The sequence below is a fragment of the Saccoglossus kowalevskii genome, chromosome 11 (genome assembly GCF_978046115.1).
Source record: "Saccoglossus kowalevskii chromosome 11, keSacKowa6.1, whole genome shotgun sequence".
NCBI lineage: Eukaryota > Metazoa > Hemichordata > Enteropneusta > Harrimaniidae > Saccoglossus > Saccoglossus kowalevskii.
Window position 1 is genome coordinate 37,684,072 of NC_140651.1, and position 13,235 is coordinate 37,697,306.

The 13,235-nt window shown below is 34.3% G+C and overlaps 1 protein-coding gene across 1 annotated transcript in view; it reads left to right on the forward strand.

Moving 5' to 3' along the window:
* The window catches only part of LOC102807664 (mitogen-activated protein kinase kinase kinase 4-like), a 320,941-nt gene that overhangs the window by 49,419 nt on the left and 258,287 nt on the right, over nucleotides 1-13,235 (forward strand). Inside the window, exons 4-7 of the mRNA XM_085505174.1 lie at nucleotides 329-487; nucleotides 2,840-2,997; nucleotides 10,698-10,905; nucleotides 11,545-11,628. Coding sequence (XP_085361300.1) covers nucleotides 329-487; nucleotides 2,840-2,997; nucleotides 10,698-10,905; nucleotides 11,545-11,628 — 609 coding nt within the window. The remainder of the gene's footprint in view (nucleotides 1-328; nucleotides 488-2,839; nucleotides 2,998-10,697; nucleotides 10,906-11,544; nucleotides 11,629-13,235) is intronic.

Genomic DNA, 13,235 nt, shown 5'->3' on the forward strand with positions numbered 1-13,235 from the left:
AGTATCTCTATTCAGTACTATAGACTGAGCATTACACAGGTATATATACCAGCATCTCTATTCACTACAATAGACTGAGCATTACACAGGTATATATACCAGCATCTCTATTCACTACAATAGAGTGAGCATTACACAGGTATATATATGTACCAGTATCTCTTTTCACTACTATAGACTGAGCATTACACATTTTGAATTACATGTGCCGTACTTGACAAATTACGTTAATATCTAAATTTTCATACCACCTTTTTATTTATACTTATAAATATTTGCTCGTGGGAAATAAATGAGACTTACATAGAGATTTTTTGATCTACTGCAGCTGATTAGAGAGTGTAAAGAAGTTATAACGGGTTCTATTGTGATGAAGCAATACTACCAAAGAATGGTTACTTGTGTACTCTGGGATAATAAAGACTTAAAAGAGAAACTTGATAATGATATGGATGAGTACGAGAAAGATCTTAAAGAAATGTTACAGGTATCAATATGTAATCTTATGCATATGTGATTATTATTATTATATGATGGTCAGAAGACAGTTACAATTAGTAAAATTGACACAACTTTATCACATCTTGTATCTAGATGTGATAAATGTGATTCATTGTCATGTGCTGTGTTGTTAGCCTTACCAAAATAGGACTAGTGTCATTCATGTTATAAACAAGTCTGAAACATATGTGGTTACTGTGCCTGAGACATTCTTTAGATGTGACCCAAACATGTTTTAAACAAGTCTGAAACATATGTGGTTACTGTGCCTGAGACATTCTTTAGATGTGACCCAAACATGTTTTAAACAAGTCTGAAACATATGTGGTTACTGTGCCTGAGACATTCTTTAGATGTGACCCAAACATGTTTTAAACAAGTCTGAAACATATCTGGTTACTGTGCCTGAGACATTCTTTAGATGTGACCCAAACATGTTTTAAACAAGTCTGAAACATATGTGGTTACTGTGCCTGAGACATTCTTTAGATGTGACCCAAACATGTTTTAAACAAGTCTGAAACATATGTGGTTACTGTGCCTGAGACATTCTTTAGATGTGACCCAAACATGTTTTAAACAAGTCTGAAACATATCTGGTTACTGTGCCTGAGACATTCTTTTGATGTGACCCAAACATGTTTTAAACAAGTCTGAAACATATGTAGTTACTGTGCCTGAGACATTCTTTAGATGTGACCCAAACATGTTTTAAACAAGTCTGAAACATATGTGGTTACTGTGCCTGAGACATTCTTTAGATGTGACCCAAACATGTTTTAAACAAGTCTGAAACATATGTGGTTACTGTGCCTGAGACATTCTTTAGATGTGACCCAAACATGTTTTAAACAAGTCTGAAACATATGTGGTTACTGTGCCTGAGACATTCTTTAGATGTGACCCAAACATGTTTTAAACAAGTCTGAAACATATCTGGTTACTGTGCCTGAGACATTGTTTAGATGTGACCCAAACATGTTTCAGACACTAGTTTAGCTTGAAACTACTATAACAACTTATGCATTGTATGAAACACACAGTTAATGCATGTTTGGGACATATTTGGAGTTTGATTGAAACTTATATCAACATATCTGAAACATGTTTTAAACATCAGAAATATAAACATGTTTCAGACTCATATCAAACATGAATACAATTATGAGTATCATTCAGCATTTATTCCAAACAAGTCATGTGACAACAACCAATAAAATAAATGCATTAAAATTAAAAAAAAATTGCTTGATTTAAACTGTCAAATAAATAGCTGTAGCTTCTTAAATCAAGTTCCAGATTACTTCAGGCATTGGTTGCTGACAATTTGGTATCACGAATGGTAGAACTGCACTGTGCCAATGCTACCACATTATATTTACCTAAATATCCAACTCAAGTTCCCATGAGATATATTGTTATGCCTCAAAGTACACAAACATTCTTTGTAACATGTTTGAGACTAGTCTAAGAGATGTTCATATCCAATTTTGTATTTTAAATTCAATTTCATGAACAGCAACGTTTGAAAATCTTCAGAGGATATATGGGACAAGCATGTGTCCACACCTGTATCTTAGACATGCCTGGACTAATTAATATTATACATATGCACATTAATTTGTTTTATAATCTGATTCAAAATGGCTGAATTGTGGCCTTTTTTGTCCTGAAAAATCATTGAAATCAAGCATTTCCGGAACTGGATCTTGGATGTTTGCAGATGGATTTTGTTGAACCTTGGTATTGTTTCAATGAATGTGGTTCTTGAGCCATATCTCTGACATACTTTGACTGACTATTTTTCAAAGTTTATATATTCATTAGACATCATGTCGTAGACATACAGATGTATTGGTTTGACGATTTGATTGAAAATTGTTGAATGGTGGCCATTTCTGTGTTAAAAATCATAAAAAAATCAAGCTTTTGTTGTATTCCAGAACCAGATCTTGGTCTTTTATGGATGGATTTTGTTCAAACTTATAACAATATGGAGAAGTACTTGTTTGACGATCAGATACAAGATGACTGAATGTCATTTCAATGTTAAAAAATCATCATAGTCAAGTATCAGCTTCTAGATCCCTATGTTTCTGTTCCAACTATATTACTATAAACAAAACTATAAATCTTAAATTGATAACTAACAGGGAACTGTGTCATGCATGGCTTGTTTTAAATGCATTATATGTAATTTTTTGAATTGAAGTAGCTCTTTTCATGTTTGGTGTTTTCTTCAGAGAAGGATTTCAATGACTACTACCCCAACCCCCCCTACCAAATCATCATTAAATTAATTCATTGCGTTGTAAGATTTGTTTATAATTTGTTTTAGGTATATTTTGAATATTTACATAGCTGGATACAAATGCTACAACGAATGCCACAAGCTTCTTTAAGTCTTAAAGATGTCATACAAGAAGAATGGAACTTCGCTAAAGAAGTATGTCAGCACATAACTGGTGGAGAAGCACAGGCAGGACAAAGATTCTGGTAAATCAGTCCAGCTCCCTATCACTGTACTGTTATACACAATCTATCAGAAAGAAATAAGGCTATTGCAACATACAGAAAATTAAAAAAGCTTTTTGTATTACATAATAGTTGATTTTTATTTCAAACCTAAATCAAGATTCAACATTTTCATATTTGTAACTAAATTAATTCCATGCATAAATGGGCATGCAAAAAGCATAAATGAAACTGTGATGATCAACTTTTAATTTAATTTTAAAAGTTTTTGAGTTTTCTGTCATAAATTTATTTTCATCGTAAGTGATGTAAATGTTGCCGAATTGTAATGCCAGAAGACCATTATATTAGCTCTACTGTCATTGAAATATGATGGAGTAGAGCTATTAATTAATATCTGCCATTTGTCAACAATTTTATGATCACCTGCCAAACTGTTTTCAAATTGATACCTAGTATGTAGGTCAGGTTTTTCCAATTCCCGATCCCGAATTACCCTCAGACACGATGTAATTCTATTTGCGCATGCATAACCAACCTAGCAACAGGCAAGGGTAGGACAAAAAGAAACTGGTGGACATGCAACCCGGAAGAAGTCACAGGCATATTTGGAACATTTTTTTTTAAAATAGCAGAGTCAGTGCGGGTGGGTGGGTACAAACAAGGGCAGCGAGAAGAAATATTTAAGACAGCTGATAAACATGTATTTCCAGTTAAAAAAAGTGATTTTCAGAGAAAATGAGCTGGAATAAAGATGGTACTAGTACGTTTGTGTTTCACAGATTAAATAAGACTGTGCCATAGTTTTTCATGTCCCAAAAAAATATTACGCTATAGTCAAAGATAATTTGCATGCTTGTTATTCTTGCAAATTTTCAGAGGCTGGTATGAGTTAGTATAAAGTTGATGGCAGATTTATTTCAGGTGAATTTTTATGTTGCGAGTTGGAAACATTTTTAGTCCCCGTTCGGACACAGTCCGAAAACGGGGACTTATGTTTTGACCTCCGTGCGTCCGTGCGTACGTGTGTGTGTGCGTGCGTGCGTCTGTGCGTGCGTCCGGACCTGTATCTTAGAAATGTCTGGACCAATCGCAATCAAACTTCACACATACATCATACATGATATCATACATATGCACGTCAATTTGTTTCATGATCTGATTCAAGATGGCCGGATGGCGGCCATTTTTGTGCTAAAAATCATCAAAATCGAGCATTTCCCGGTTGTTTACAGATGGATTTTGTTCAAACCTTGTATATACGTTGGACAGTATAGGACCTTGATGCACATCATTTTGTTTTACGATCTGATTCAAGATGGCCGAATGGCGGCCATTTTTGTGCTAAAAAATCATAAAAAGCAACCATTTCTCGGCTGTTTACGGTTGGATTTTGCTCAAACTTGGTACTGTATATACATTAGACATTATGGGACCTTGATGCAAATAATTTTGTTTTTCAGATAACATTCAAAATGGCCGACTGGCGGCCATTTTGTATTAATCAATGTGGTTCTCGTGCCATATCTCCAATATATTGTTTTGACTGATTATGTTCAAATTTTAAATATTCATTATATATCATGTCATAGATATATTAGTTTGACGATCCTATTCAAAATGGCCGAATGGTTGTCATTTTTGTACTAAAAATCATCAAATATCAAGCATTTCTGGCATTTATGGATGGATTTCGTTCAAACTTGGTACATACATTAGACATACATTAGAAATTACGGATGTACGTCATTTTATTTTATTTTTTTTTAGCCGAGCTAAGCGCTCATGCATGTTTTGTTTTGCCTGTGCTAAGGCTCTGGACTGACCAGATTTACTCTGTACTTAGTATTTCTTAGCCTGTGTTCATGCAATTTTTTTCTAGCACAGGCTAAGGTATTGGACCTCTTAGCCTTTGCTGAAGAGCTCTGCGTGAATACTACTAATAAGTGTCTTCTGTTTATTCCTTCCTTAGGCGCATACTTCACTTCACTTCCCTTTTATATTGATCTCTACAACTCATTCAAATCAAATTAGGCTCAAAGATGGGCAAAATATATTAGATTTAATTGAAATTTAGTTTAAATCCACGCTAAATTAAAAGTTATTTTGAGTATGGGAGTTTTTTTTGTGCGCAAAGAAAATGAACTGTTGCACACTGTGGGCATATATCATCTTATACTAGTTTACAGGAAAAAGGGATTCTGTATGGTATTTGACGTTATGGGCATAATATATATAGTTCATACATGGTTACTAAATTAGATTTCTCAATGTACAGTACACTATTGTTGGTATTGTCTGAAGAGAAAAAAAAAACAATATACATAATCTTTGACATTTTGCAGTCAGTTAAATTATATTAATAATTTGAAAACATTGCCATGAATGGAAACAAATTTACGTTGATGTTTTTTGCAGATTTCAGGAGTTGGAAATAACCTTTGTTTATACTTTTCTTGTATTAACAAACATAGGAGCTAATCCTCATTAACACCTACTTGAGCTTGTTGTTTGACAATTATGAATGATAATGAAACAGTACTTACACAGTGAGCCATGACTGAACAAAAAATTGCACATTTATTTTTTTCCAAAAAATAGGTATGATAGTACATAAAGCAAATGCCACAGTGTTTTTTAATTTATATAATTTTTGAAAAACAAAAACTAAAGCCCCAAAAGACTATCCTGCTACATAAACAGCAACAAAAGTATCTAATATTGTATTGAAGTCATTGTAAAATAATTACAAATTCATACCTTGATGTGCCAGTTGCAGTACAGCAATCGTCCTATGATTCAACACCATCTAAATACTCCGCAGGTTATGTAGTCCACCAGCAGTTACTGGCATCAGCGTTACTATAAAATTTCACTGGGGATCGAGGCATTATTCGCGAAATTTCATTTAAGTGTACTTGCAAGCGCCAGTAAAACTTGGAAAAATAAATTCCCACACGTATATTGACTCACATGAGGTAGAAGGTTTTTTTCTGGGCCATTATATTAGTGACATGAACAAAAATACTGGTCATGTTATGTATGTAATGAAAAATAAAATGACCATTATACTGCCCATCAAAAAAAAAATGTCATCAACTCCATCATTTAAAAAGCAATTGTAATTATTCTGACCAGTATAAAAAACATGGGTCATTAAAACCACCATTTTAAAAACACTGGTAAATATTTTGGCCACTTAAAAAAAATCTGGTCAATATTCTGGCCATTAAGATAATAGTGGCCATTATAATGGCCAGAAGTGACTTTTCAAAGGGGTCTGAGGGGTGTAAAAAACAGAGTTAAAGTGAAATGAAGAATTATTATAACCTCCTCACTAACCTAAAAGCACAAATAAATATTCAAAAGTTTTGAAAATTAAAACTTTCCGAAACGCGATGGAATTTTCGAAAGTAATCCGGATGCTGTTTTTTCAGATCAGATTCAAAATGGCTGTCTGGCGGCCATTTTGTTTTAATGAATGGGTTTCCAGACCCATATGTCTGACACGTTAGACATGTCATTTTTAGTCCCCGTTCAGGCGCAGCCTGAAAAGGGGACTTTATAATTCAGGTTATGTCCATTTTTCCGTCTCCAACATTTTCTCAGAAATTCTACAGCAGATATCAGTGAAACTTGGCAGGTTGATGAACAAGTCTCTGCTGAGTATGCACGTAATTTTTTTTCCAGATCTGAAAATCCCAAGTGGGTCTTTTTCACGATTTTCATCAAAAATTACCTCTCCCGGCAACATTGACAGAACGTCTGCGCATGCTCAGAATAAATTAATTACTGTAAAATACTTTATTTTTGCTTGCAACATTTTTTTGCTATTTTCGCTGAAGGAATGTTTCAGTTAAAATAAAATCTAGCGAATATACCCTTTTCTTATATTTTACAGTCAACTTGTAAAAAATCAATGAAAATAAATTCAATACAAAACACCCAGAAAAAGTCTTTTCAGCGAATGATAATCCAGCTGAAATAAAATATTTTACAGTAGATTAGATCTGTGAGTAACGCTGCTGTTATTACGGCACGTGATTTCTTCATTGCGTGCAATTTATTATAGTACTGTTTATACATGTGTTCTGTTCGGCTCAGTGGTCTCATTCACTAGTTACTAGAAGAACTAGTAACTTTATTTGATTTCAAGTACTTCAAGAAGGCGGTATAAGAGATGTGTTTGCAAAGGTAAGTTCTCCAGTTTCAACAAAATTGAATGTATATTGGGGTACGATTGGTGCACATTCCGTGACGTACGGACGTGAATATTATGATGATTGCCAACTTTATATTCTTGTGAAAAGCCAAAAAAGCAAACAATTGTCTCCAATCTACGAAACTAGTTCGTAAACTGTCAAATTATTGTACATGGGGACATAGTTTTCAACTACAGTAAATCGTTATCCGGTCTTTTGCTTGTGTCGCGATTTCCGAAATATCCACAACTCGGGGGGAGTGTCCCTGTATCGATCAATTTATTCATTATATAATAGTAGGTTGCCTATGATTATATTCGTATTTTTTATGTTGTGAGCATTAAACTGTTGGTTGTAATGAAGATTTTGCCGATCTCCTGCGATTCAACATGGCGGATGTACAGTGACAACACGTGTATGGACGGTCGGTCGAGTAGTCTGCAACAGACTATGAAATCGCCCGGCGTTTTTTCGGCAGTTTTTTTTTTTTAATATTTTGGATATTTCATTTACTGTAGTCATTGACATCTATCCAAGAGTATGATGTGAATAGCCTGAATGGGTAAGCTTCATTTCGACAATGAGCTGTTATTTCTGTGAACAATGTTAAATTATTCTTTGAATGCTCAGTTTATTTTTTGAAAACAACAAATTTTTGGATTAAAAAAAAAAATCATGCCGTTTTCCCTGTCAAAATCAAAGCATAAAGATCTTGTACAACATCGATGAATCTCTACAGTACCGCGTTGCGTTCACCACGAGGTCACTGAACCGTCATTAACATATTTAAATGAGCCACGTGTAAATGGGAACATGGCGGATATTGTGTGGTATCGAGCATTTACATTCGACCGAAATCATTCGTTTACGATGAAACTAAGTTGAATATTACTTCCAATTCATAAAAATTCAACGAATTAATTGTTTGTGCGTTATTATAATCATTACTGAATAATAATCAACAATAGCAATACTTCGAAAACAAGTAAGTTATTCACTTGCGAAACACAGAATGACCAGATTGTGCTACCGTGATCATTTGCTACCGGTATCGCGGTACTAACCACTAAGCAATGTATTAGTGTTTGTATTTATTCGAAACTTCTTTTAGAACATACTTTATATTCGTTATCAATATCGGGGGGGGGATTCAATTCCAACATTTCGCAGTGCCTATGAACCAAAGGCCTTTCACTCTTCTCTGAGTGTGACACCTAAACCAGAGGTTTTATGGTGTATAAACTGGCACTAAATGAAAAGGCTGTTGAACCTTATTCAAATTTATAAATACATGTTATTATGTATTTCATTATGAAAACTGACTAAATTAAATGTGATCTTATTTTTAATTGTTTGAACAGAATGATTTATATCGGTAATGACGTTTTCATCCAATATTAATTGTGCAATTGTTAAAATGCCTACCTACACATTTATTGTTTTTGTTTCTAAAATAGACATTTGTAAAAAAAAATTAAAAAATCATGCTTGATTAAAATTCAAAAAAAAACAAGATGTAGCCATGTAGCCCCTTTTCTGTTATGTTTCCAACTTCTTCCAAAGTAAAACTGGCGAAGCCTTGTAATTGCCATACAATCATCAACTGTGGGAAAACTTGTATGTTATTGAAAATCTTTATTTTGCTGTCTGTGAATTAATATAACTTTTGAAATGGCTTAATAGTGAAAAATATTCTCAAGCAATTGGTCTTCTGGTGGCATTACACTGCGCATTTATGCACAGTCAGTATCCCAATGCGCGATCACAGCTTACTAAGTCATGATTGTGGTTGAAATGGAATACTGAATACAAAAATCCAGTAACATCTCAAACGAATTTCTGTCTGCTGTGAATGCATGTTTCGTTGCATCAAATAAATAACCCAATTTTATGATTGAAGCTTGCGATCTTGTGCCATACAGGGTCAAGTGATTGAGCAATAAAAAACATGGTACCAATGATCTGAAATTTCAGGAGTGCTCACTGAAGGTTTATCAATCTTGCGTATTGTCTTGTTCTTTTTCAATCCTGCATTTCAGTTACTAGAATTTATACTAAAAAAAATAGTTTCTGTTTTTCTTCTAATAATTCGGCCACTTTCAAAAACAAATATTTTTCCATGGTCGAATTGCAAGAATACAAAACTACTGTGATTGCATAGCGATACCTGTAGGGCCATTGTCAATTAGTTCGCCTGATCAACACAGCGTTATACATAGGGCTGTTATTGAATCACGGAGAGTAAAATCTTGTGATACTAATCTCTAGAACTACTCAGATTTGTACATATGTCTTATGAACCCACATGTGTATATCTTGGACAATACTCATTTTAAACTTTTTTTTTTTTTTTTTTTACAGTGGTGCTGTGAACTAATACAAAGTTGTTTTTATGTTGTTAAATTAATGTCAAAATAGTTCTATTATTATGTTGGTTTGTCATAATGTTATCTTTATTTGTATTTTGTTTGATATCTTGATTTGAAAATGATTGCAATAAAGATTATCAATATTTTTACCACGTACCTGGACCCTGCCTTTCCCCTACATTGTCTCATCGTTCAGGCAATATGTTCCAGTGTTGCATCTTGAGGGAAGATTCGCTTAAGTGAGGTAAATGGTAACACACCTCGTGTCGGGTTCTTGTTTATGGATGCCTGTTGTCACAATTTTTCATTGTACATCAAATGAAGTTTGTAATAAAAACACTAACAACTTTTGTCTGTGTGAATTTATGCAACTTTATTTGTACAGTAAGAGAATGATTCTGTTGCTAAGTGATGATATAGAAGGCATTGCTGGTTTGTCCTACTTCAAACTGTGAAATAACGGGTCAATATAAATTAGTGATTGCAGGTTATGCTCATTAAGGTTCACTTTAATATTCAGGTATCACCTCTGGAGTCTTGTAACCTTGGTATATTCAATGATTATGGATACTGCTAATATGTCAGTACTGCTAGCAGTATGACTATTGATAACATACTAGATATGGAACATATTGTATTTAAAACTTATCTTAACAAGTCATTCCAGTATGTATGTACAGGTTGCTTGCTGATTTAAATAGCTGCATTTCATTCAAACCAAATCATTCTGGGTGCCTTTCTGAAGTTGACTTTGACCTTGTCACTGCGTTTCAGACATTGGACACTGTATTGAAAAATGTTTTGAAAGTACTCGTACTTGATCAGTGCACTGTAAACCATTTTCTTTTGTTTTTTCTTATTTGTCATACTCAGTATGTACACAGTTTTGGTATTTCACCACATAAATATATTTCTTGTTGTTTGATGCACTTTGACTTTGCGCATTTGAAATGTTCAAAATCTGTCCTACCTTACTGTCTGTTGACCCAAGGTCACTCAATATGTGCAAGTGCACAAAAGATGAACAGACAAACTCTATCAATTCGGGAACCGGGAATTGTTGGCAATATCTACAATACTTTTAATGGATGTTAATTTGTTACTCATTATACTTACTTGGCACTGATGAGGACTGTATATTTATTTTCAGTGTAATGGCAAGTGGACTATTAACATCAACATCAGAATTCTTATCAAATAAGATGGATGATTTATGTTCTTATTTACAAGATAGCACATCATTCAGTGAAACTATCAGAAGAACTATACTTGAATCATGTAGGGGTTTCAAACAATTATTCCATGAAAGCAGAGAAAGAGCTTCCAAGGCTTTAGGGTTCGCTAAGATGTTAAGAAAGGTAAGCAGAGAAGGAGCTTCTAAGGTGTTAAGGTTTGTTTAGATATTGAGATGGGTAAGCAGAGAAGGAGCTTCTAAGGTGTTAAGGTTTGTTTAGATATTGAGATGGGTAAGCAGAGAAGGAGCTTCTAAGGTGTTAAGGTTTGTTTAGATGTTGAGATGGGTAAGCAGAGAAGGAGCTTCAACACTTTAGGGTTTGTGAGGATGTTAAGAAGGGTAAGCAGAGAAGGAGCTTCAACGCTTTAGGGTTCGCTAAGATGTTAAGAAGGGTAAGCAGAGAAGGAGCTTCAACGCTTTAGGGTTTGTGAGGATGTTAAGAAGGGTAAACAGAGAAGGAGCTACTCTTGTTCAAACTTTATCATACGCCATGTCACACATATGTACATGTATTTGTTTCACAATCCAATCCAATCCAATTGAAGTTGGCTGCAATTTTAACGTTAAAATGGTATGCATCAAATTCTAGCTTTTCTGTTAAAATGTTTTTCAGATTAGATAAAAAAAAGGCTGAATGACAATTGTGTATTAATGATCACTGTTCTAAAGCATTGTCTTTTCAGATTGCAATTAACCACACATGATAACAAGTTTGTAAATTGTTTGATTGTGATCATGGCTGAATAATAAACGCTTATTTCAGGACTTGGAAATAGCTGCAGAATTTCAACTGAATATACAAATTAATGAACTTCTACAAATATTGAGGGACTGTCATCATGTTAAGGTTAGTTATAAAATTAATTATATCCCTCCATTGGGTATCCAGTTTGTGCTTTTTGCAATTATATTTTGAATTTTCGTTTAAATGAATTCTGTATAAAAATATGAATGATACACTGTCAGTTGTCAGTCAGTTGTAACCCCTTGACAAATTTCAATTTTTTATTTACATTAGCAGTAGTGGTCATTACTGTCGATATGTATTAGGTAGGGGAACATGTATGTGTGCACGGGTGAGCAGGTTTTATAATGGAATCTTTCATTTCTGTGTTAACAGTGAATATTTCATTTTAATATTTTGAAGTCAGCTGAACTAAAACATAGTAGCCTAGCAACCATTTCATACCTGTATTGTCTTGCAGTCCAAGACGTTTAGTTCACATTTTACTGGTACATGTACTTTTACAAAAAGTAGCATCTTAATGCTTACAATTCATTTGATATATATTAAAATATAAGAACAATTATATATTCATACCACATTCTTAAGGCCTGGTTTTGTGTATATTTTTTTCAACTTTCAACTTTTTCTTGTTAACAACTGGAGTCCATTATGTAGATGCATTAGGTCTATTGATTCAACAATTTGTTATGATCAAATTATTTGGTGTTTCTATCCCACTGATATCCCAAATTTTAATGAAACTTGGTACATAGATGCTCTGGGATAATGCTCAGACCTGATTTTTTGTTGAAATCTGTGTTGCAGTCACATGGTTGCAGTTGTCAGTTTGACCATTAGTTTGTGTTGCAGTCACATGGTTGCAGTTGTCAGTTTGACCATTAGTTTGTGTTGTAGTCACATGGTTGCAGTTGTCAGTTTGTTTGACCATTAATATGTGTTGCAGTCACATGTTTGCAGTTGTCAGTTTGAACATTAGTATGTGTTGCAGTCACATGGTTGCAGTTGTCAGTTTGAACATTAGTATGCGTTGCAATCACATGGTTGTAGTTTCTGTTTGACCATTAGTATTTGTTGCAGTCACATGGTTGCAGTTGTCAGTTTGTTTGACCATTAGTATGTGTTGCAGTCACATGGTTGCAGTTGTCAGTTTGAACATTAGTATGTGTTGCAGTCACATGGCTGCAGTTGTCAGCTTGGCCATTAGTATGTGTTGCAGTCACCAGTTTGCAGTTGCCAGTTTGAACACTAGTATGTGTTGCAGTCACATGGTTGCAGTTGTCAGTTTGAACATTAGTATGTGTTGCAATCACATGGTTGCAGTTGTCTGTTTGACCATTAGTATTTGTTGCAGTCACATGGTTGCAGTTGTCAGTTTGTTTGACCATTAGTATGTGTTGCAGTCACATGGCTACAGTTGTCAGCTTGGCCATTAGTATGTGTTGCAGTCACATGGTTGCAGTTGTCAGTTTGTTTGACCATTAGTATTTGTTGCAGTCACATGGTTGCAGTTGTCAGCTTGGCCATTAGTATGTGTTGCAGTCACCAGTTTGCAGTTGTCAGTTTGAACATTAGTATGTGTAGCAGTCACATGGTTGCAGTTGTCAGTTTGTTTGACCATTAGTATTTGTTGCAGTCACATGGTTGCAGTTGTCAGCTTGGTCATTAGTATGTGTTGCAGTCACCAGTTTGCAGTTGTCAGTTTGAAC